Here is a 24,849-nt window from a genome sequence, read left to right as displayed (position 1 = left end):
GGTTCTTGAACAAAATTCGCTTTCTCGCTAGTGGTTTTTTGTTCACATGCGGCAATTTGTTTGGTTTTTTCTGGGTTTTTTTTTCAGTTTTTTGGATGGTATTTTTTTCTTAATGATTTTCCCAATCCATTCATAGTTCATTCTAGGCCTTTTTTGATAGAATAAAATTTCTCGATAGTGGTTTTTGTTTTGCATTTTGGCATTGATTTTCTGTTTTTTGATCTAATTTTTTTTAGAAATGGGTATCCCATTTAACTCACAGTTCGTTCTAGGTCTAGATTTTTGTTCAGTCAATGAAAATTCTGTGAATTGTACGTCAGGACTTGGCCTGCTTTGCTTTTTTTTAAGATGTGTTCACACATTTTCCAATTACTTGGATCTTTAAAACGGGATAAACAGGTAAAGCCCAGCGGGCATTAAGTTTCATTAGAGGACCAAAGTGGAAGATCGTAGTCCTTCAAGTGCTTAGAGTTGTTCAGCTGCTGGGATGGCCTGAATTTAAGGTTAAGAGGAGTTTTAGGAGTTCTCGGGCTCAAAATGGTGCAATTTTTGATATTTTTTTGTGATGTTTTTTTAGTTTTTTGTTTGATTAGTCTTAGGTTGAAGTTTTAAAAGTTGATGAAGACATTTTGCGAGACAAAATTACTCGTAATGACCATTTTTGAGCTTTGTGGTACATATGTTTTGGTACTACAAACGCAGACACGCAAAATTATACTAATTTTTTGCAATTTTTTTTAAAAAGTTTTTTGAAAGATTTTTCGAAGTTTTTTGAAAGTTGTCATTTTTCGGCCCTGTTTCAGGGGCCAGGGAATCTCCTGTAGGGTTTGATAATAGGATGTTGGATAACTTCTAGTAGTAATTTTTTGGTTTTCAACATTTAAATGTCTCGAATTTTAGCATTCTTTGGATAAAATCTGCAATTTTTTGAAGGTTTCCTAGTTTTAGTCAATTTTTGATATTTGTCCATTCTCAAAAGCCAGGAAACCTATTCCCCGGTCTGAAAAATGTTATTGCATGATTGTTTGTTTAAATGGATTTGTTTTCAACAATTTAACGTTTCGAGTTTTAAAAATTTTTTGATAAAATTTGCAATTTTTTTTTCGGTTTTTTCCAAAACATGTCTTTTATTCAGTTTTTCTTGCCTTAGTAGTCAGATAACCTCAAACAGGGTTTGATTGTATGTTAATAAATGGTTGCTGGTGGCAATTGAATGACATTTTAAAGAAAAGAATTTCTATTTGAAATTTGAAGTTTTTTTATAAAAAATTATAGCCTATCGATCTTTGAAACAATTAGTTTTTTAAGGATTGGAATTGGGTTACTTAGTAGCCTTTAGAGACACAGAAATAATTCTTAAGATGTTAAAATCACAATTAATAGCAACATTTGGTCAAAATTTGCAGTTGATTTCTTAAAAAATTTTAGGGTCATTTTCGAGTTAATCGATCTTCAAGGGCCAATGAATTTTTTTAGGCCCAGATGTAATATTGAAGCAATTTAAGAAATAAAAATCGTTTTTTAAAATTTTTTTGAAATAGGTATATTTAAAGGGATCAAATTTTGCGGCAGGGGTAAAAGCTTCAATGTTTCAGCAATAATTTTATTTGTTTGATTCTTTGTTTCTCAATATTTTGAGATGATTTTGTTTGTTTTGGCTGGCATTGTTCAATTAATCTGCTGGTGAGGTAGAGTAGTTCCAAGTTTTTTTGAATTTTTTTATTTGTTTTTCAGGACTTATTCTGTTATGTTTTTTAGTTCGTCGTCTTCATCGATAATTCTTAAGACCTGACTTCTTGTATTGACTTTTTCAATGACTTCAGTGACTTCTAATGCTTTGCAGTTAAATTTTGTGTTCGTGACGCCATTTCTGCTTTTATGTCAATTGTGTAACTTACCTCACCCAAAAATATTACTTCTGAACTCACTTATTGAACTTTAAATTTTCTGAACATTTACTAATTAAAGGTCAATAGTGTGCATCTAAGTAGTGCCAATTTGATATGCCCTAATCCCTGAGTACTAGTCTTGAGTTTTTGATTTCAGAAATCAATTTTGAAGAAGCTAATTTAGGGTTTTTTCCTTATAGACCGTATGTGCCATAAAATTGACACTCTGCATATAACACAAAATGTCCAGTGGTCTCTTAAATGACTAGTGGTCGATCTGTCTATCTTACTTCCTGAGTTGTTTCGTTTCACGAAAGGCCTCAAGCGTCTTTCGTGGCTATTTTCTGGCAATCTGTCGGCTGTATTATGCAAATTCTTTGGTTGACAGTTTTTCCGCTTTTCTTCTAGAACAGTTTTTGTCTTAAGTGACTTTTTCACGCTTTCGTTCTTCATTTTTTAGTGATCTCTATTGCTCTCACTCCGAATTAAAGCTTGTCGCTAAAATAAAATTGATTGCAATATAGCAACAAGAAAGGCCCGATAAACAAGTGGGCAGTGCTTATGGTGAGGGATCTGGAGGTCAATTGTTTATCTAGGCTACAGCCTCTGAATTATATTGCATCGCCTTTCGTTCGAGTTGGTTTAGGCTTAGTGGTTTTGAAGCGATATCGGCTATTATTGGGGAGATCGTGGTTTTTTTTACTATTCAAAGAGTTAATTATATTGGGGCGCTGGCTTTTTTTAAGATCTGTTCACATATTTTCATGATTTTGAAGTCTAATTGGAGTAGTGATCTTGGTCACGCTGAAACAGGAAGTGGAGCAAAAAGTCGAGTGGTTTTGCGCCGTGACTTTTTTCGATCTAATTTTATAGTTGAGTGGGAAAACGGTATATGAACAAAAATTTTCTTTCTCGGTAGTGGTTTTTTCACATGTGGCATTAACTGCTTTTTTCGATTTTTTTCTGTGGTTTTTCCAATCAACTAATAGTACATTATATGTCTAGTTTTTTTTGTTTAGTCAATGACAATTCTGTGAATTATAGGTCTGAACTTCTAGGTCAATTGCGTGACTTACTTCACTAAAAAATGACTTCTGACTTCTGAACTCACGGAACTATCAATTTTGTGAACATTTACTAGTTGAAGATCAGTAGTGTGCATCTAAGTAGTGCCAAACTTATATGCCCTAATTCTTGAGTATTAGATTCCTGAGTTTTTGATTTCGAATATGAATTTTGATAAAAAAGCTCTGGGTTTTTTTCCTTATAGAGCGTATGTGTCATAAAAATGGCAGTCTGAATCTAACCCAAAAAGTATAGTTGTCTATTAAAGGACCGGTGGTCAATCTTATTTCTTTAGTTTGTTATGAATTAGAAAATAATAATGTTTGATTATAAAATTTCTAACATGTAACATTAACCAAGTGGTTAGTTTAATTTATGTTTGATTTAAAAAAAAACAATTCCAATTTGTTTCAATGGAAGAGCACAAGCGTCTATCGCAGCTATTTTCAGGCAAGCTGGTGGCCGTTTAATTCTTCTTGAACAAATATTGTAGCGATTACTGGCCTTTTTATGGCGGTAGACTCTGAACTGAATAGCCTTTTGTTGATTTCCTTAAACTCTTAACAATTTATGGTTCGCCTGAATGACTTCTATACGACACATGCCAAATTTAATTGAAGTTATGTAGGTTGGGATAGTTGTTCCATTTCTGCGGATGATTTTTTCAAATGGTTTTTATACCCAGTCGGTAATCAAAAGCCGAAATTATGTTGCTCAAATGAAGGTCTCACTTCTAGTTTTTGGGGTTAATGTATTACTACCGCCGCCTTTATCGGCAAAATTTTCGCGAATTAGGCACCGTTGAAAATTTTAGTCCTGCATTGACACCAAAATTGACTATTTTTGTGCTTAACCTGCACCGTCAGCAAAAAGTCTCCAGTTGCTTTCAAACTTGATGTTTTATAGTGTATGGCTACAGTATGTTTTCAAGACATTAACCCCCAGATCTTTCCGCAAACTTTTTGTTTATTTTAGTTTATCTAACTTTCTATAGTATTTGCTCTCGAGCGAAGTTTGAAACGCTTATTGTAAACGTGTTTGTCTTTTCTATGCAAAACTTTTGCTTAACTGTTTCTTTCTAAACGATTCTTACGATTTCACTACTTGAGTGAATTTTTGACGCTTGACTTGATTTTTTGATTGAATTGAAATGCAAGCATTCAGAATTTTGTTTTTTGCTAAAATAAAACCGATATGAGCTTATACAGCCCTGTAGTGTGGAATTTAATGTCCCCGAATTTCTCTAGGTTATGCCCCCTTCTAAATTGTTTGCCTCACCAGTCGTTTGAGCACAATTCGTCCGTCGTTAGTTGGTTTGTTTCCAGTTCTCCCTGCAAGGGTAGAGCCAAAGGGCCAATTCCTTTGGCTCACGGACTTGCTGTTTAGGGTTTTTGATAGGACATGCTTGTTTTGAATGAATTAACAGATTCCCTAACAAAATGGTAGCAATTTTTGCCCTTTTTAATTTCTGTTTGTTAATTATAACTTTTGTCACATCATTTTCTAACTCTTTTTAATGAAAGGATCAATGAATGTCCCTCTGCTCACAAGTCTCCCAGTCTGTTTTTCTTTGACGGAACATGCTTGAAGTTATTGACATATTTTTTCAAAACACTGAGGAATTTGGTCTTCTCCGAAATCTACTTTTCCAATTCTGAGTAGTATAAGTAAATGACTAGTAGCACACCACGGGGGGGGGGGGGGGTCACGCACGGTAAAAAAAACGACCCCCTCTAAATCTCTACATTTCGCCAATAAATTTCTTCAGAAAAGCCCTTGGGCGCGATGGGACAATATATGAAGACAAAATCAGAACATGAGTTTGGAAAAATTGTCTAGCAAGATCATTTTTCAAATTACAGTTCCAGAAAACAGACGTTAAGTAAAAATCGATAAAACTGTTTCAATAAGTTCCGAGTTACGAGAGACGAAATTGATGGGGGTATTACAAACTTGGTTTTTGATGATGGAAACCGAGAGAGACCTCCATGGCGTTGCTGTTCCAATACCGTAGTCCCTCGATCAGAGATTATATTTTTCGTTCAAGTGAGTATTATCGTGCTCATGATTAGTCTCTGTTTTGCCATGCTATTCTTGATATCGGAGAGCTGCGAAGAGAAATCAATTTGGATTGCACTGCTTTCGAGTCTAGTTGGTTATATCTTACCAAATCCTAAATTATGAATAAAGTCATTCTCACAAACGATAGGATCTTCATGGCGGTTGTAGGCCCAAGTGGTTCTGGGAAAACTGACCTCATATTCAGCATGCTGCAAGGTCGGTCCTTCTACCCAGCATTTCCCAAAATTTATTACTTCTACAAAGAGTTCCAGGACATATTTACAGCTATGCAACAAAAAATACCGCACATTAAGTTCATCAAGTATTCCGGATTGGATATATCGAAAAAGCTTTCGGACTGTCTGCTCGTTTATGATGACTCATGCGAGGAAATCTTTAACGACAAAGATTTTGTGAAGATAGCAACGTCAGGAAGACACAGAAAACTTCATGTGATCTACGTCAAACACCACTTATTCCAACAGAGTAAATGGTCGCGGACAATTGATCTAAACACAACTCATATAGTTTTATTCAAATCATTGCGTGACATTCAACAAATAGAATACCTCGGAAAACAGTTAAACTGTCTCCAATTACTCAAGGACGCATACAATTTAGCAACAGCTCAACCCTATGGACATTTGATCATTGACCTGGATCCTAAAACAAGTCAAGGCTTACGATTTTCTTCTCAACTCATTGGTCCCGAACCATCAGTATTCTATATTCCTTCGGAGGAAGCTGTTATTACACCAATTACGAATGAAAAAGAGACATTTGCTTATGCTGAAGCGTTGGTGCGTTAACAGCAACCCCAAATCGAAAAGCAAGAGAATTTTTCTAGCCCAAGATATTGAATTCATTTGGTTCCTAAGCGATTGTGTAATGAACGTGCTCTCTGGTGTTGTCCCAATCAACAAGAAAGAACTACAACAATTCGAACCTCAACTACGACAACTTTCTGAAAAATATTTTAGTGCGCTGGAAAGAAGTAAATTATTCCAGACAACGAGAGGGCATTCTCTGATTCAACTAATTGCCAGACCTTGTCTAGAGTATCTACAGAAAAATGCCAACTGAGGAATTTGTGCTCATTCCTCGCAACATGTTTACAACTGAACAACCCCAAGTTTCGCAAATATTAAACAATCCACTAACAAAAAACAAGTCGAAACAACTATCCCTTCTACAAAGAACTTCAAAACAAGAGCCATCAGAAGCGGTCATGCAGCAGAACACAGAGCAACAGACAGATGACGTCATGGTTTCCGATGAAAAAGAAAAGCAACAAAGTATCCCAGACGACAAAAAACGAAAAGAGTTTGATGAAATCAGTCAGAGTGTGATCGATGATATAGATTTTCTCGAAAAAGACAAATTTGGAAAAGCAAAAATAATTTTGAAGAAAATCAACGGATCACGCAACATTTCACTGGACGTTGAAGGTAAAATCCTAATTAATGGAAGGAACACCGACATTCCAGCATCAACTTTCCTCTACGCATTACAACAAACATCATCAAAACTTTTGCCTGACGATTATCAAGTATTGAATTATTTGAATCTTGCACCACATCTCACTTGTAATACTTACGCAAAGAAGTTCATTAAAATTCCGAAAGAGCAAAAACTACGTCAGTTTCCAGATGGAGCAGCCAGTGAACAGAAACCTGCTATCGAGAGAGCACAAAAAAACAGAGACTGCTAGCTTTGATGAGGAAGGCTTAGCAGACGCAGAAGAAGAAATTAAAACGCCAACAAGCTGGAAAACTCCATTCAGCGGAAATCAAAAAACTGAATAAAGTTTACACGAAAGGAAAAGCAGCATTTGGAAGTGTTGCTAACATAAAAGAGGAAAGCGGCTTTTCCCACAAAAAAATTGAAAAATTCCTTCAATCGAAGAACTCATACACTAAATATCGTCAATTCCGGAAAAGTTTTCCACGATTGAAGGTAGTCGCTTACAGAATAAACGAAATCTGGTCCATGGATGTAGCCTATATGGACAAAATAGCCAAGCACAATAATGGGTTCAAATACCTATTGATTGCAGTTGACGTTTTATCACGCTATTTACGTGTTCAACCTCTCAGAACGATGTATTCGAAGGATTGCGTTGAAGCCTTCAAACAAATGATAAAGACGAAACAACCAGAGAAAGTGTGGACAGACAAAGGCACCGAATTCAAGGGCGCGTTCAAAACATTCTGTGAAAACAAAAAGATTCATTTGTATACAACCGAAAACGAAACCAAATCTGCGTTTGCGGAAAGAAATATTCGATCACTTAAAAACATTATATACAGATACTTGGAAGAAAAATGGACTTGGAACTATATAAAGGAGCTTCCCAATTTCGTAAATATCATTAACAGTCGTGTTAACCGCGTTACAAAGTTAGCCCCAAATAAAGTATTCAAAAAACATGAACCATTTTTAATTTCGATTGCTTTGAACAATAAATATAAACCACGATTTGAAGAGGGGGACCTGGTACGAATAGCGAAACTAGACGATACCTTCAGAAAAGGTTATACTCAGAATTATACAGACGAAATTTCCACAGTACTAAGATTGGCTACAACAAGTCCACCTACCTACAACCTGACTGACGCAAATAACGTTAAAATCCTAGGGAAGTTTTACGAACCGGAATTAGTACAAGTTGATGCGTTAAACACTGGAGAGGAGCAATGATTTCTAACAGCAATGAGTTTACAATTGACTTGTTATCAAATGCATCAATGGACATTTTTAATGGAAATACTATGGCATCATTTCGGAACCAATTATCACAACCGATACACTTACAGGGAGAATGGCAAGTAGCATTGACATCTCTATCTTTTCCATCAAACATCAACAACGTGAACTCTGGAGAAATAGTTGTTTACAAGAATTCAATGACCAATCCAAATGAGTCGAGTAATCGATCAGGACAACTCAGAAAAATTCGGACTGGTATTTACAACAGCTGGGAAGATCTAGTCTCGGAGATTGTTCGCATTGCAAGACTAAAACAGTTTGATCGTAAGTTCGACAAGATAACGCAAAAGCTTGTGTTAACATTTGGGGAAAATGAAGGATTGTCATTTCAAGACAATGAAATTCCCAGCATTCTTGGTTTCAAGGGGACCCCGGACCCTGCACACAATGGTTTTGTTCACATTGGTTACAAGACAAACTTGGAAAATGGGGCTCCGAACTCTCCTAACAGACATTTTGGTATTTTCCCCGTTGATATAACATGTGGGTCACAGCTTATTTTTGTGTACCTTGATATTATTGAGTATCAACATGTGGGTGACTCACGTGCACCCATTCTCAAAATCATTGAATCGGAGAGACGTCTGAGAAACGGTAGCCTCAACACAGTAGCACCTATTCACCATAAAACCTATACAAACTTGGACTACAAGCGTTTACTTTCAAACAATATCCAGAGCATCAAAGTTGAGCTGAGAAGTGAAACTGGGAAACTGATCCCTTTCACTGGAATTGGTAAAGTTGTTATAAGTCTCAAATTCCAGAGAACAAGCTAACTGATGGAAGCCTATTATAATAATCAAGCATCCAATTCAATGCCCCATTTCTCAGGACATTATAGACAAAGAGGAAGTGGATTCGGCGCATTAGCTGCTGGCATTGGTCGTGTTGCATTACCCCTAGCCCGACGACTTATTTGGCCAGCAGCAAAAACAATTGGAAGAGAATTGCTAGTGCAAGGTGCACCAGAGTTATTAGAATTTGCAACAAAAAAGAAATCAGCGAAGCAAGCTCTGAAAAGTACAGTTGCAAAAACAGCGAGAAAACAAATCGGAGGAGCACTTCAACGAGGACGAAAAGCAATCTATCGAAGGAGGTCGAAGAAGAAAGCATACAAAAAGCAGTCTCCACCAAAGAAAAAGATCATTTCGCGAAAAACGAAGCCACAAAGAAGTCGATCAGATTTCTTCTCAAAAGTAAAAAATGCGTACTAACATTGTTATTCCCACAGAGGCAACACATAGCTCATTAGACTTGTTCGAGAAACCTCCCCTTCTTGTAACATTTGATCAATCGTTCGAGCAAAAAACAGGACCTTTGTACTCTCCCACTGGATCTTCGTTAGAGTTTGAAATAGTCGGTGACAGAAATAACTTCATCGACCTACAGAAAATTTATCTGGAAATCAAATTTCGAGTTGTTCGAAATAATGGAAACGATTTACGCTTCACCACGGGAGATGCCAACAACAGTGACAAGCCACATCTAGCCAATAATGTCTTAAATTCCCTTTTCGCCGATTGCATAGCGTCAGCAAACGGCATCAAAATTTCTTCCGCCAATGGGCACTACGCACACAAAAGTTTCATAGAAACAGAATTTTCTCATGGATCGGATGCGAAAAAAGCCTGGCTGAACTGTCAAGGATATGATTATGAAGCAGACCCAACAGGCGTCCCAGCCGCTACAATCACAGCTCGACAAGAAACTGTGAGAAGATCTGCTCAACTCACAATGTATGGAAAAATAGCTACCGATTTCTTTTCATGCGAGAAGCATCTAACGAGTGGAGTAACGCTGCGAATTTCTTTCCGACGATCACAGGATGACTTTGCGATTGTGAGTGAAGACGGGGCTAAACACTATAAAATCAAAATCGATGAAGCAAATTTGTTCGTGCGAAAAATGACAGTCTCCGATATCGTGCTTGGTGCAATCGAGAAAACACTTCTCAAGACACCTGCAATGTACCGATATAATGAAGTTATTTCGAAACCTTTTCTAGCAACAGCTGGGCAACAGAGCTGGAAGCAGGAGGATATTTTCACAAAAGAACCTATTCGTAGACTAATTGTCGCCATGTGCCGCAGCGATGCGTTCATCGGTACTAACACGCTCAATCCATTTTCATACCAGAAGTTTGATTTGAATGAGATAATAATTTATCGAAATGGGTTCGCCACAGCTGGTACACCAATATCAACAACTGATAATAAACGACTATACTACAACTCGATGGCTGCACTAGCTTATGTAGAAAATGGTCACGGGATATCTCTATCTGATTTTCCTAACCATTACTTTATGGTGTTTGATCTCACCAGCACTCAAGAAGCCACGCATGATTTTATTCATCCCGAGCTAACAAACTCTTCATTATCTGTGGAACTCAAGTTCGGTGCAGCGTTGCCCCGCAACATTGAAATTTTATTTCTCGGGGAGAAATGTTCAACAGTTTATATCGATTCCTCGAGAAACGTTTCCAAAAACGCTCTTCCTATAATCTAATGGATGAAGATAAAATATTCAAATTGATTCTACAATCCGGTCATTTGATGTTTAAATTCAACGGTGTTTATGCAGCTGACAATTTCCCCTTGCACATACCAACCAACTCATTTGCTATCGTTAACGCTTCACCAGCCTCTTCACCTGGATCTCATTGGATTGTGCTTGCAAAGAGATATGCCTACCCAATAACATACTTTGCCGACCCGCTGGCTTTACCTCTCTATTCATATAAACACATATCAGACCGATTTCGACAAAGCACTAATGATAGCATTATAGTGGACCTCATGGAAGACAGACGTGACACAAATAAACCCCTACAAAGTGCAGACTCAAATGTGTGGACTTTATTGCATTTATATAGCTCATTGTGTTCTCAATGATAATTTTCCATTCATTCCCGATATCAATGAAATTCAACTGTTGTCTTTTATAAAACATTTTGTAAACAATTATACACGCTTTCTTTTTAGTTAAGTCGATGACTCACCAACCAAAAATTCACCTTCATAAAGAACTAAATTCCCCCTCCCCTGGAAAAACAAACTAAATCGTTCAACTATGACAAAAACGCTGATGGCTTGTAAACAAATTCAAGTTCTTCAGACTTGTATTGATAGCTTGTAAACAAATTCTTGTCTGGACCCGAAAAGGAACGGTACCAGGTTGAATTGCGTCACTGTAACGCGATGGCCCCTCGATAAAAACCAGCAAATAGGAGACAGCTTGCTTGCATCCGATTGGCTAATCAACTTGTTGAAAGCGGGGTCCCCCGGACTGAAAAATTACTCATTGCTTTTTGCCTTACACTTTGCGTTCAGTTGATTCAAACTTGATACATTTTTGTCACTTCTAAACTTCTTAATTAATCGTTCCTTTCACCGTTACTCTCTTACAGCAACAATCAATTTTTGTGGGATGGGGCAAGCCAAGTGCGAAATTTGTCATAAACTACTGGCAAATAGAAGAAGCGTTCGTCGACATCGGAAAGAAGTGCATAAGATCTATCCTCAAACAAACTCATTCGAGTGCACTGAATGTGGATTCACCACGAGAAGCCTGTATGAGCTAACAGGACACATGACTGTGCAGCATGCGGCGACCAGTCCACGATACTGCATATACTGTCAAAAATGTTTTCCACGTGACGCTGATTATCTTGAGCACATGAACACTTTCCACGGTCTACCAGCTTGGAGTGTAGATGTAAACAACCTACAGGACTCAGGCATCATACCAAGCGAACGCGCTTTCGGCGATACACTGAAAGTCTATGAGATTACCGTCGGGTCAAGAGACGTTGATCTATTACACGTTATGCAGCTAAAACGTCGAGAGATTGAAAACATTATCAACATTGGTGTTCAACAACACTCACAAAAAGTTCAGTTCAACTCAGTTATCGATCTCGTCAAACCCACGAAAACCGATGATGATCTATCATCAAGCCAGCCCGATAGAATTTCGATTCATGTTGCATCAAAAATGGAACGAGTGGATTTCGGTGGTCTTGCAGATAAAACCTTCCATGCAATGGTAGAACAGATGCTCCTAGCGCTCAACAATTTTGCTTCCCATGGTAGCGGTTGGACTCTCAACCAAATTGTCAATATTGAAATCCGATTAGCAAAAGCTAAACCGATAAGGGCATCGTCATATTTAGCACTTCCAGGCAAACTAGCGCGCACATGCTCTCTACTGAATATCAGAAACCGAGAAGACGAGAATTGTTTTCTGTATTGCTATACTGCCGCCTACCATTTGAAGTTTGGCCCTCGACTTCTTCCTCCTGGTACACCTTCACGCAGAATGACCAGCCCTGTAACATATGGACCAAACAACCCGCTTGCAAAACAAGCAGATGGTGTGTTTGACATGCCTATGGGCTTCCACCAGATGACTCGCTTTGAAGAATTAAACAAGGTCTGCGTCAACGTATTTCAGTAATTTAAAAATCTTTCTTTTCGAAAAACTTTAAAACTAAAAAGAAGATTATGGCACAAAAGCAAATGAGGAAAAAAAGATAAAAAACCAAAAAAGTTTGAATATTTTAGCTACGCTGAAAACGGACTGATATCATTCCGAGTTTCCAAAAAACAGAACTGTGAATTCAACATGGACCTTCTTCTTCTTAGCGACGGTCAAATGCATCACTACGTTTTAATCTGAAACCTGCGATCTCTTATTCATAAAGTCAAGGAACGAGTAGTTAGAACAGATAATCATATTTGTAGAAACTGTTTTCATGTTTGCACCTCAAAAGAACGATATGAAAAACATTTAGAACTTTGCTGGAAGAACAAACCAGCAATCGTGCAATCGTTTGTATACAAAAAGTTTCAGTCCCGTTGGTTTGCTCCAATTGTTGGCTTTTTTTGACGGAGTCAATAATTGAACCTGTCTCAGGATGTCAAAACAACCCAACCAAATCAGAAACAAGAACAATAGAAATACATAAACCGTGCAGCTGTGCAATGTTGTTTGTTGCTCAGAACCAAACTGAACCGTTTCATTTTGAATGTTTGACAGGTCCAAAGGTCATGGAACAATTTGTTCAGTCTTTAGAAAGCATAGCAAAACGAGTTTACAGTGTTAAACAGCAATACAAATATTTCTCTGGCCAGCCTCTCATCGCGAAAGAAGATGCCGCCAATTGTTGGATATGTGAAGAACCATTGGAACACAATTTTAATAGCCCGACAGTTCTAGATCATTGTCACTTCACTGGAGAATTCCTCGGATGGGCGCATAACACTTGTAACATCAACAGGAGGTTTCTCAACTATACTCCGCTATTTGCACACAATCTCTCAAACTACGATCTTCACCATGTAATTCTCGCTCTCCAGGGTAGCAACATGCGAAATACTGTATCAATTGTTCCAAATACAGATGAGAAATATATAGCTCTGGAAATTGGGGTTCTAGTCTACAACCGTCAGGAGTGGAGTGATCAAACCGGTGTATGAGTATATCAGGCTACTAGACTCATTTCGTTTCATGGCCTCGTCATTAGATTCTCTAGCACAAAACTTACCCTCTGATCAGTTCACTTTGCTAGAACATCACTTTAAGGATTGGCCAGAAAGTTCAGTGCAAATGTTGAAACGGAAGGGATTTTTCCCCTATTGTTACATTGATAATTTCACTAAACTGAAAGAGACCGCACTCCCACCACGAGAAAAGTGGATGAATAGTCTCCAACAGTATCAAGTGAGCGTTACTGAAGACGAGTACAAACATGCGCTGGAAGTTTTCGAGAAGTTTCAATGTGAAACAATTGAAGATTACTATAGTTTGTATCTCAAAACTGATGTTTCTTCTAGCTGCAGTTATGCTCTGCTTCCGCAAGGTGTGTTACGAAACATACGGACTGGATTGCTGTCAGTACTATACCGCTTCCAATCTCTCTGGTGATGCTATGTTAAAGTTATCTAAAGCGCCTTTGAGACTCCTAAAAGAGAGAGAACAATTGGATATGGTAGAAGGATTGATCCGTGGTGGCGTAAGCTCGATTTACAACAAGCGGCTGGCGGTTGCGAACAACAAATATCTACCAAATTTCAACCCCAAAGCACCCTCAACCTTCATAGTGATGATTGATGCAAACATTTTGTATGGGGGCATAATGGAAAAGTTTTCATTGCCATTGAACAATTTTGAGTACACTGACGGAAACTGGGATCCTGAAATTCAAAAAGCGTTCATCCAAAGCGTGTTGGAGACACCTGACGATAGCGATATTGGCTACGTATTAGAAGTGGATTTGTCGTACCCAGATGAACTTCATGATCTTCATTCAGATTTTCCCTTGGCCCCAACAAAACAGAAAGTTGACGCATGCTGGTTGGGTGACTATCAGGAAGAGCTTTTGAATGATATGCAGATGAATGCGCCGCCTTCGAGTAACAAATTGATCCAGACCTTGTTCCCCAAAAAGAACTACATTTTGCACTATCAAACATTGAAGCTCTACGTACAGTTGGGGTTGAAAGTTGAAAACTACATCGATCACTCGCTTTTAACCAGTCGAAATGGCTAGCGCCATATGTAAAGTTGAACACTCAGAAGCGAAAGCAAGCCAAGAACAAGTTCGAGGAGAACTTCTATAAACTAATGGTGAACAGCGCATTTGGGAAAACGTGTGAGGGGAAACGCAATCGCATAAAAGTAAAACTGGCTCGAAGTGAAGAAGAGACACTGAAATGGACCAGCGCTCCACAGATGAAGTCGTTCAAAATCATTGATGAGAACTTGGCAACGATAAGCTTGAATCAGACTGAAATAGAGTGGGACAAACCAACTATCGTAGGTGCTTGCATCTTAGATCTTTCGAAGAAATTCATGTACGACTTCCACTACAATACAATGAAGAAACACTTCAATTGTAATCTACTGTACTCGGACACGGACTCGTTTGTTTATGAAATTTTCTCAAACGACTTTTTCGCAGACTTGAAGCGGAAGACCACAGTGAAGGACCTTTTCGATTTCTCAAACTTTCCAACTAATCACGAGATGTACGATAAAAGCAACGCAAGGGTGACACTAAAATTTAAAGATGAGATGGGAGGCAAGATGATTTCTGAGTTTGTGGGGTTGAAGCCAAAGCTGTATTTCATCAAACTGGCAGATGCTTAGTCAACTTTTTTTTTCAAAACCTGAAAAAAGCCAAGAAAACAACAAAAAGCAGAATGAGTAAAGAAAAACCAGATAAAAAGTAAGAAAAAGACCTAGGATTAGATTTCCAAGACAAAACGAAAGAAAAAAGTGAAAAACAAAAACTAGAATGCATGAACTTCTATTTTAGGTCTTGCAAAGCAGTCGGCGAAAGGTGTGACTCAAGACGCCAGGCGCATGATGACACATGAATTATACAAACAGGTTCTCTCAGGAGGCGAAACTGTTCGACTTATCAACACCAGAATTGCGTCGAGCAAACACCAACTAATGACAGTTGTGTGCAACAAGAAGTCACTCTCGGGATACGATGACAAGCGGTATATTTTAAACGACAAGATCACAACTCTACCATTTGGCCACCACGCTCTGCGCGAGGAAATGTTCATGCGTAACGTAGTACAGGATCCAGATTGGGGTTCGAGTGACGAGGAAGAAACTGTTGTACACGTTGCCGAGTCATTAACGCCAGAAAGCCAACAACCAACTCAATACACAGGTCCCCAAATGTCAGCAGAAGTCTGGTCTCCGCCTGATCCCGGTCTCAATCAGCGTGTTTACAGTGACGACGAGCTTGAAGCGGACATTGCAGATTTTGCAAATCTGACTCAACAAGTGATTGAGGACGAAATTGAAAGATGTTCCTTTATAGACGATCAGGCTGCTGAATCAGGTTGGTCGCCTAGTCCTCTAGACCCAAGACCCGTATCCCCCATTCATGTTTATACTAGCTCTTCAACACAAGAGCAACCTATCAACAATCCCGGACCCTCAAAACGGACGAAAAAGTGCGCAAAACGAACGCTGGAGCTGATATCAGACAAAGAATCTATCAGTGTAGATAGAATAAAGAAATGGAGAGATGTACAAATTGACACTGATAGTGATGACAATTAATTTCTGTGAAAGAACTCTGCTTTAGTTTTCATGACTTGTTTTGTTTTCCCCGTTTGATGGAAATAAAAAATCTTTCCAACTCGAGTTATAGAAAAACTGTACTGTATAAGTCTTTTAAAAGGTCCCGCATAGGCAGCTGATCAATTTATATCTAAGTCATTTTTATCCTCAGTACCTTCAATCCATAGTATAAGTCTTTTAAAAGCTCCCATATAAGCAGTTGATCAATTAATAACTAAGTCATTTTTGTCCTCAGTACCTTCAATCCATAGTATAAGTCTTTTAAAAGCTCCCCCATAAGCAGTTGATCAATTTATATCTAAGTCATTTTTGTCCTCAGTACCTTCAATCCATAGTATAAGTCTTTTAAAAGCTCCCATATAAGCAGTTGACCAATTAATAACTAAGTCTTTTTTAACCTCAAAGCCTTCAATCCATAGTATAAGTTTTTTAAAAGCTCCCATATAAGCAGTTGATCAATTAATAACTAAGTCATTTTTATCCTCAGTGCCTTCAATCCATAGTATAAGTCTTTTAAAAGCTCCCATATAAGCAGTTGATCAATTTATATCTAAGTCATTTTTGTCCTCAGTACCTTCAATCCATAGTATAAGTCTTTTAAAAGCTCCCATATAAGCAGTTGATCAATTAATAACTAAGTCATTTTTGTCCTCAGTACCTTCAATCCATAGTATAAGTCTTTTAAAAGCTCCCATATAAGCAGTTGATCAATTAATAACTAAGTCATTTTTATCCTCAGTGCCTTCAATCCATAGTATAAGTCTTTTAAAAGCTCCCATATAAGCAGTTGATCAATTTATATCTAAGTCATTTTTGTCCTCAGTACCTTCAATGCATAGTATAAGTCTTTTAAAAGCTCCCATATAAGCAGTTGATCAATTAATAACTAAGTCATTTTTGTCCTCAGTACCTTCAATCCATAGTATAAGTCTTTTAAAAGCTCCCATATAAGCAGTTGATCAATTAATAACTAAGTCATTTTTGTCCTCAGTACCTTCAATCCATAGTATAAGTCTTTTAAAAACTCCCATATAAGCAGTTGATCAATTTATATCTAAGTCATTTTTATCCTCCGTACCTTCAATCCATAGTATAAGTCTTTTAAAAGCTCCCATATAAGCAGTTGATCAATTAATAACTAAGTCATTTTTGTCCTCAGTACCTTCAATACATAGTATAAGTCTTTTAAAAGCTCCCCCATAAGCAGTTGATGAATTTATATCTGAGTCATTTTTGTCCTCAGTACCTTCAATCCATAGTATAAGTCTTTTAAAAGCTCCCATACTAGTAGCTGATCAATTAATAACTAAGTCTTTTTTAACCTCAGTGCCTTCAATCCATAGTATAAGTCTTTTAAAAGCTCCCATATAAGCAGTTGATCAATTAATAACTAAGTCATTTTTATCCTCAGTGCCTTCAATCCATAGTATAAGTCTTTTAAAAGCTCCCATATAAGCAGTTGATCAATTTATATCTAAGTCATTTTTGTCCTCAGTACCTTCAATCCATAGTATAAGTCTTTTAAAAGCTCCCATATAAGCAGTTGATCAATTAATAACTAAGTCATTTTTGTCCTCAGTACCTTCAATCCATAGTATAAGTCTTTTAAAAGCTCCCATATAAGCAGTTGATCGATTAATAACTAAGTCATTTTTGTCCTCAGTACCTTCAATCCATAGTATAAGTCTTTTAAAAGCTCCCATATAAGCAGTTGATCAATTTATATCTAAGTCATTTTTATCCTCCGTACCTTCAATCCATAGTATAAGTCTTTTAAAAGCTCCCATATAAGCAGTTGATCAATTAATAATTAAGTCATTTTTGTCCTCAGTACCTTCAATCCATAGTATAAGTCTTTTAAAAGCTCCCCCATAAGCAGTTGATCAATTTATATCTGAGTCATTTTTGTCCTCAGTACCTTCAATCCATAGTATAAGTCTTTTAAAAGCTCCCATACTAGTAGCTGATCAATTAATAACTAAGTCTTTTTTAACCTCAGTGCCTTCAATCCATAGTATAAGTCTTTTAAAAGCTCCCATATAAGCAGTTGATCAATTTATATCTATGTCATTTTTATCCTCCGTACCTTCAATCCATAGTATAAGTCTTTTAAAAGCTCCCATATAAGCAGTTGATCAATTAATAACTAAGTCTTTTTTTAACCTCAGTGCCTTCAATCCATAGTATAAGTCTTTTAAAAGCTCCCCCATAAGCAGTTGATCAATTTATATCTAAGTCATTTTTGTCCTCAGTACCTTCAATCCATAGTATAAGTCTTTTAAAAGCTCCCCCATAAGCAGTTGATCAATTTATATCTAAGTCATTTTTGTCCTCAGTACCTTCAATCCATAGTATAAGTCTTTTAAAAGCTCCCATATAAGCAGTTGACCAATTAATAACTAAGTCTTTTTTAACCTCAAAGCCTTCAATCCATAGTATAAGTTTTTTAAAAGCTCCCATATAAGCAGTTGATCAATTAATAACTAAGTCATTTTTATCCTCAGTGCCTTCAATCCATAGTATAAGTCTTTTAAAAGCTCCCATATAAGCAGTTGATCAATTAATAACTAAGTCATTTTTATCCTCAGTGCCCTCAATCCATAGTATAAGCGTTTAAAAAGCTTCCGCGCTATCAGATGGAAATGAAAAAAGTAGCTGATGTTTATTGCCAAACAACAATTCCTCTTTGTCTCGAAAAAATTAGGAACATGTTCATAGTTACCTCCGTAGATCATCTGTGTCGATTGTAGCAATCTGTCATAATCTACCCTACAACTGGTCTAAGTGTCTAAGTGAACTCAGTGAGTGTTTGTGAATGGTGGTGCGTGTTAAAAGTTTGTGAACTGGTGCCGTCTAATTTTCGCAATGGGGTTTCTCTAAACCAGCAAGGTCCGCTTCTCAATCATTGGGGTTGCCAAAGTTCAGAAGGCAAGGAGTTTACTGGCGTCAAGCGAGTACAGTTCCTGCTACTCTTCAGACTGTTTATCTCAAGACTTTGTACTCCAGACAAGATATTAAAATTAATTCCTAATATATATAGAATTTATCAACAAACAAAAATATAAAGGTGAGCAACATCAGAAATTGGTGATGAATTAAAATGCCATGAGACAAAGAGGAGAGTTTTGAAAATATAAACCCCAAAAAACTGGTCAAAAAGATGAAAAAATTAAAAGGACTAACTGAATTATTCCTTTCCTGCAGTCGGTTTCCAACTTCCTCTCCTCGTTGCTCTCCAACTTGCTCTCCACTTTGCACTCCCTTTTGCTCTCCACACTACTTTGTTCAGCCACAAAAATGTCACCAATACCCTTGATATGTACAAGTTAAAACTCGCTTAGGTATCCACTAGGTAGCTTAGGATCCAATACACAAGTTATTTTTCACCATTTCTCTTGATATGTACAAGTTAAAACTCGCTTAGGTATCCACTAGGTAGCTTAGGATCCAATACACAAGTTATTTTTCACCATTTCTCTTGATATGTACAAGTTAAAACTCGCTTAGGTAACCAGCAGGTAGCTTAGGATCCAATACACAAGTTATTTTTCACCATTTCTCTTGATATGTACAAGTTAAAACTCGCTTAGGTAACCAGCAGGTAGCTTAGGATCCAATACACAAGTTATTTTTCACCATTTCTCTTGATATGTACAAGTTAAAACTCGCTTAGGTAACCAGCAGGTAGCTTAGGATCCAATACACAAGTTATTTTTCACCAATACCCTTGATATGTACAAGTTAAAACTCGCTTAGGTAACCAGCAGGTAGCTTAGGATCCAATACACAAGTTATTTTTCACCATTTCTCTTGATATGTACAAGTTAAAACTCGCTTAGGTATCCACTAGGTAGCTTAGGATCCAATACACAAGTTATTGTTAATTGTTACCTTCATTGTTGAAAGTCAAAGCTTGATTAAATACCGCTTGAGGAAAATTTTTTTCTGCTTGAGAACTCATTGATAAAAAATGTAAGCTGTCTATTGTCAAAAATTACAACTCAGTTTCTCTGGAACGGTTCACCAGAATTATCTTTATTAGCTTTACCTAAGGTTGAAAATACTCGTACCAAATTTTATTTAAATTTGAAACATCGCTTCATAAGATTGTTTGCAAAGGTTTTCACAACCCTGGGTCTTTGAGTTCTTTGAGTCTTTTTTCTATTTTTCTTCAAACGGAACCGAGGTTGCGATACCTGCGCTAATATTGCTCTTGGTTCGCTCTGGTTGTCGATCGTAGGCTGTATATAATCACAGTCTATGTTTTCCTGGTCGTTGTTTGTCGTGTCTTGTTGGGAGTTGTCAGTCATGATCAAATTAGAGTCGAGATTTTCAGCAATTTCTGTAACCAATATTGGTTCCTGTTGCTCGTCAAGATCTCCTTCATCATCAGATAGGACAACCAGAAGCACCACCTCTGACTCGTCATGCTCGTCCGGGACTCTGTCTCTATTGGAGTGTGTTGAAGGTAAACAGTTGGAACAACTGCAGGGATTGAGATCAATGAAGCCAGTGTTTTGACAAGGTTCCATTTCTGAGTTTGACTATTTTAAAAATTCGGCAAACTTCAAGATCATAGCTATTCAAAAACATTGACCTTGCAAAAGGTTTTAGGAACACTTCAAACCATTGTTCGATCACTATTTATGTTTGATACAATTCGAAAGGCTCAAAAATATAAAATTCAAGAACATAGGTTTGCCAAATTTTTGTCACCCGTGTCAATTTGCTGATGATAAGCCAAAATAAAGAATCAAAATTTGGTTTCTTTCACTTTGGAATGTTATTCGATGAAGTGTGAGAAAAATGATTAAACAAGAATTGTATCTCAGTTGTCTAGACAAAACTCAAAGGTATTTGAAAAATGTACGCCGGTTCTCTGTTGATATGGTTGTCTGAATTTACCGAAGTCGATGATTAGTACCTAAACAATACGGGAAGTAACAAACTTTTGAACTATGGGAGTCCCTTATACTGTTCTCGGTAAGATTAGACAACATCGAAACTTATGACCAGGTAGTTTTAAAACTCTTAACAGAATAAATAGAACGGGCTTCGTCATTGTTAGTCCAAAACAATAAAGCTTATGAGCAGTGGCTAGATTGTAAAGCGCTGTAACTAAATAAATAGAACAATAATTAAATGAGTTCAAGCGGAGAACGAAATTAACCAATTTATTCAGCTTAGTTATAAACATTGGCTAGACGAGGTTGCAAAGGGATGTAAACAAAAAGAACAAACAGTTAAACGAGTTCAAGCGGAGAACAGAATTCAGCTAAATGTTCGGAGTACCGAAAGTCAAAAAGCCGAAAAAAAAATCTCTAATATGAATATTAATACCATACCCTCCCTTGAATGGGGGGATCAATTCTAAAATTTTTCGAAAATTTGTATTTTCGGCCAAAAATGAGGGGGTCGGTTTTTTACAGTGCGTGACCCCCCCCCCCCCCCCCTAGTACTACTACTAGTCATTTACTTATACTACTATTCTGTTTTTGAAGGTTCAAAGCGGGGGTGTTACTTTACTTCAGAGATTAGGCCAAGTGTGTATATCAATCTATATAACGGTTATTTAAGAGCAGTTGGTAGAAGCAGCCATAAGTTATACAGATTCTTTATCAAAATGTAACATGTAAAACTATTTTCTCTGCTTTTTTACTATCTTTTTGGGACTGCAGATCTACAATCCTATCGCGGCTATTTTCTGGCAATCTGCAATTATGGTAATGTTTGCTACTTGTTTCGAATTTTTAATCCCTTCTGATTCTTCAGTTGAATGGTCCAAGCAGATCTGTGATGGCTTGGAGATTGGCCATTTTATAGTTTTGTATTAGAAACATTTCGTTAAGTTAATAAATCCGCAATTTTCATCACATTCGTTGCAGATAATAAACCCGCAATTTTCATCATATTCGATACAGATTTGATTGTTCCTTAAGTGTATTTTCTTGAACTTGTGGACGGGAACAATTCTTTTTCTTTCCAGCTCTTTGATATTTAAGCGTGTAATTGTCAAATAAGACTTAAGTGTTCTTCTCAATTTGTCTGTTCCAATAATTTTCAAATTCTCATTTCTTAAAGAGTGAGTTTACATCAAATCAAGCTCTCTGATATTTTTTGACTTGACAAGCAAATAAATTGTGATCCAAAAACAGAATCATTTAAAACCCAAATTTACTCTAATTTACATAGTGATTAATTTAAACAAGTTTTTTTTCAAGAACAAAAAGTTGAAGCAATCAAAGGGTTCTTGTGTGGCGTGTTGGTTACCTCGTGGTCTGATTTTTTTTCTTTCTAAAAATATTACGTTTGTTTTTCATGTTTGTTAAATTGTATGGGGTTCGGTTTGCAAGTTGTGTGAAAGTTTACAATTGCTTGATCATGAAATGTTGAGTTTGTTTGTTGGTTAATCCACCATGAAAGTGGATGAACAGACTCGAGAACTGATTTTTAATATCGATAACATCACAATTGTAGGAACTTCTTGTGCCTAAAGTTTTCTTTGGATTTCTGCTTTTAGATTAAAAAACGTCTATTCTGCAGAATTGTGGTCCACTAACCTTGACTGGAATACGAAAATGGACTTTCAACTTTCTTGTAGATTGCTTCATGCTTGTCTTCCTTACTGAAGACGCGGTTCTTATGTTTTCTAGAAGACAAGTTACTGACGGGGCAGTTTTGCAGAAAACACAGGGTTCGCTTTTGGTTTTTTGGACTCTCAATCAAATAGTTTCTGATCTAAGTCTTCGCTCTTCTCTGGCTTTTATTCACTTTTAATGAGACAGTCTCTTTTTTCAGTTCTTGCTGAGGATTTTATGGTTTTAAAACGAACGTTCAGTGCGGTTCATTGCTGTATTAAATCAAAGGTCCTTTATCAGCCGATGCTACCGTAGCTTGCAGGGGTTTTCACTTGTGTCTCTGCTCACCAATTCGACAGTTTGTTTTTGTTTGACAGAACTTGCTTGATTTGAAGTTATTGGTAATTTTTTTCAAGACGCTAGGGAATTAGTTCTTTTTTGCAAATTCTGACTTTTTCAAATCTATTCTTTATTGAAGATTCAAAGCGGATGTGTTTGTCAGAATTGAGATTTGCCGATTCATTGTTCTGTAATAGCACCAATTTGCTGGGAAGGTATAATTACCAAAAATTTCAACATAATCTTTGTAATTTTCGCAATGTTTTCCTAGTCTCCCTAGTTTTGTTTGTCTTTAAGAACTTAAAGGCAAAATGGTTTTGTTCGCTGCCTTTTTTTGCTATTCTGTAGACGTGGGACATAATATGCCTTTTGAAGGCATTAACACTGTTTTTTCAACAAATTGGTTATTATTAGCCGCAAGGCGATAGCCGAGGAGCTTATTGGCCTTCTCTTGTTTTTTTCGTTCGTTATCTAGGTTTTTGTTATGAACATATGACGTCGGAGTCATTTCAAGTCTGCTTTTTCATTCGTCTGTGCAATTTCAACAATTGCGTGTGACCTCGTTTTTAGCTCCTAATGGTGCGAGTTCTTTGTTCATTCGGGTGATTACGTTTTTGGTCAACTTTTCTTTACTTTAATTCACAGATAAAGTCAAGTGAGTGTATGCCACTCTATTTGAAGGTTTTTTAAGAACAGCAAACAGAAACAGCCCTAATTTAAATAGATTCCTAGTCTAAGTTTATATTATACAGATAATTTGAGCAGCCATAATTTAAACAGATTCCTTATAAAAGAAATGCGTTTTCTTAAGCATAACTTTTGTTATATCTTTTCATAGTTTTTTGTCTTTCTTTCTAATGAAAGGACCAATGAATGTCCCTCTGCTCACAAGTCTGCCAGTCTGTTTTTCTTTGACGGAACATGCTTGAAGTTATTGACATATTTTTTCAAAACACCGAGGAATTTGGTCTTCTCCGAAATCAACTTTTCCGATTCTATATTTGAAGGTTCAAAGCGTGGGTTTTAGTTTAATTCAGAGATTCGGCCAAGTGAGTATGTCAATCTATATAAAGGTTATTTGAGAGCAGCTGGTAGAAGTGGCCATAAGTTGTGCAGATTCTTCATCAAAATGTAACATCTCTGCTCTTAATGAAAACAAATTTTTTTTGTCTTTTTACTATCTTTTTGGGACTCCTGATCCACCAAGCTATGGGGGCTATTTTCTGAGGAGCTTATTGGCCTTCTCTTGTTTTTTTTGTTTCGTTATCTAGGTTTTTGTTATGAACATATGACGTCGGAGTCATTTTAAACCTGATTTTCATTCGTCTGTGCAGTTTCAACAATTGCGTGTGACCTCGTTTTTCGCTCTTAATGGTGCGAGTTCTTTGTTCATTCGTGTGATTACATTTTTGGTCAACTTTTCTTTACTTTAATTCACAGATAAAGTCAAGTGAGTGTATGCTACTCTATTTGAAGGTTTTTATAGAGCAGCAAACAGAAACGGCCCTAATTTAAATAGATTCCTTATCTAAGTTTATATTATACAGATAGGTTGAGCAGCCATAATTTAAACAGATTCCTTATAACAGAAATGCGTTTTCTTAAGAATAACTTTTGTTATATCTTTTCATAGTTTTTTGTCCTTCTTTCTAATGAAAGGACCAATGAATGTCCGTCTGCTCACAAGTCTGCGAGTCTGTTTTTCTCTGACGGAACTTGCTTGAGGTTATTGACATATTTTTTCAAAACACCGAGGAATTTGGTCTTCTCCGAAATCAACTTTTCCGATTCTATTTTTGAAGGTTCAAAGCGTGGGTTTTAGTTTAATTCAGAGATTCGGCCAAGTGAGTATGTCAATCTATATAAAGGTTATTTGAGAGCAGCTGGTAGAAGCGGCCATAAGTTATGCAGATTCTTCATCAAAATGTAACATCTCTGCTCTTAATGAAAAGAAATTTTTTTGTCTTTTTACTATCTTTTTGGACTCCTAATCCACCAAGCTATGGGGGCTATTTTCTGAGGAGCTTATTGGCCTTCTC

The 24,849-nt window shown here is 36.9% G+C and overlaps 1 protein-coding gene across 1 annotated transcript; it reads left to right on the top strand.

The window, feature by feature from the left end:
- Window positions 1-8,987: 8,987 nt before the first annotated feature.
- Window positions 8,988-10,292, top strand: LOC142345083 (uncharacterized protein F54H12.2-like). The gene has a single exon (XM_075397166.1). It carries the CDS (start codon window positions 8,988-8,990, stop codon window positions 10,290-10,292), a length of 1,305 nt encoding a protein of 434 aa, XP_075253281.1.
- The last annotated feature ends 14,557 nt before the right edge of the window (window positions 10,293-24,849 follow it).

Source organism: Convolutriloba macropyga, chromosome 8, assembly GCF_964194025.1.
Source record: "Convolutriloba macropyga chromosome 8, txConMacr16.3, whole genome shotgun sequence".
NCBI lineage: Eukaryota > Metazoa > Xenacoelomorpha > Acoela > Convolutidae > Convolutriloba > Convolutriloba macropyga.
This window is presented reverse-complemented; position numbering and strand designations above follow the sequence as displayed.

What these genes read in the sequence shown, in the direction of transcription:
- LOC142345083 (XM_075397166.1), top strand. Translation starts at nt 8,988, where the DNA reads ATGCGTACTAACATTGTTATTCCCACAGAGGCAACACATAGCTCATTA.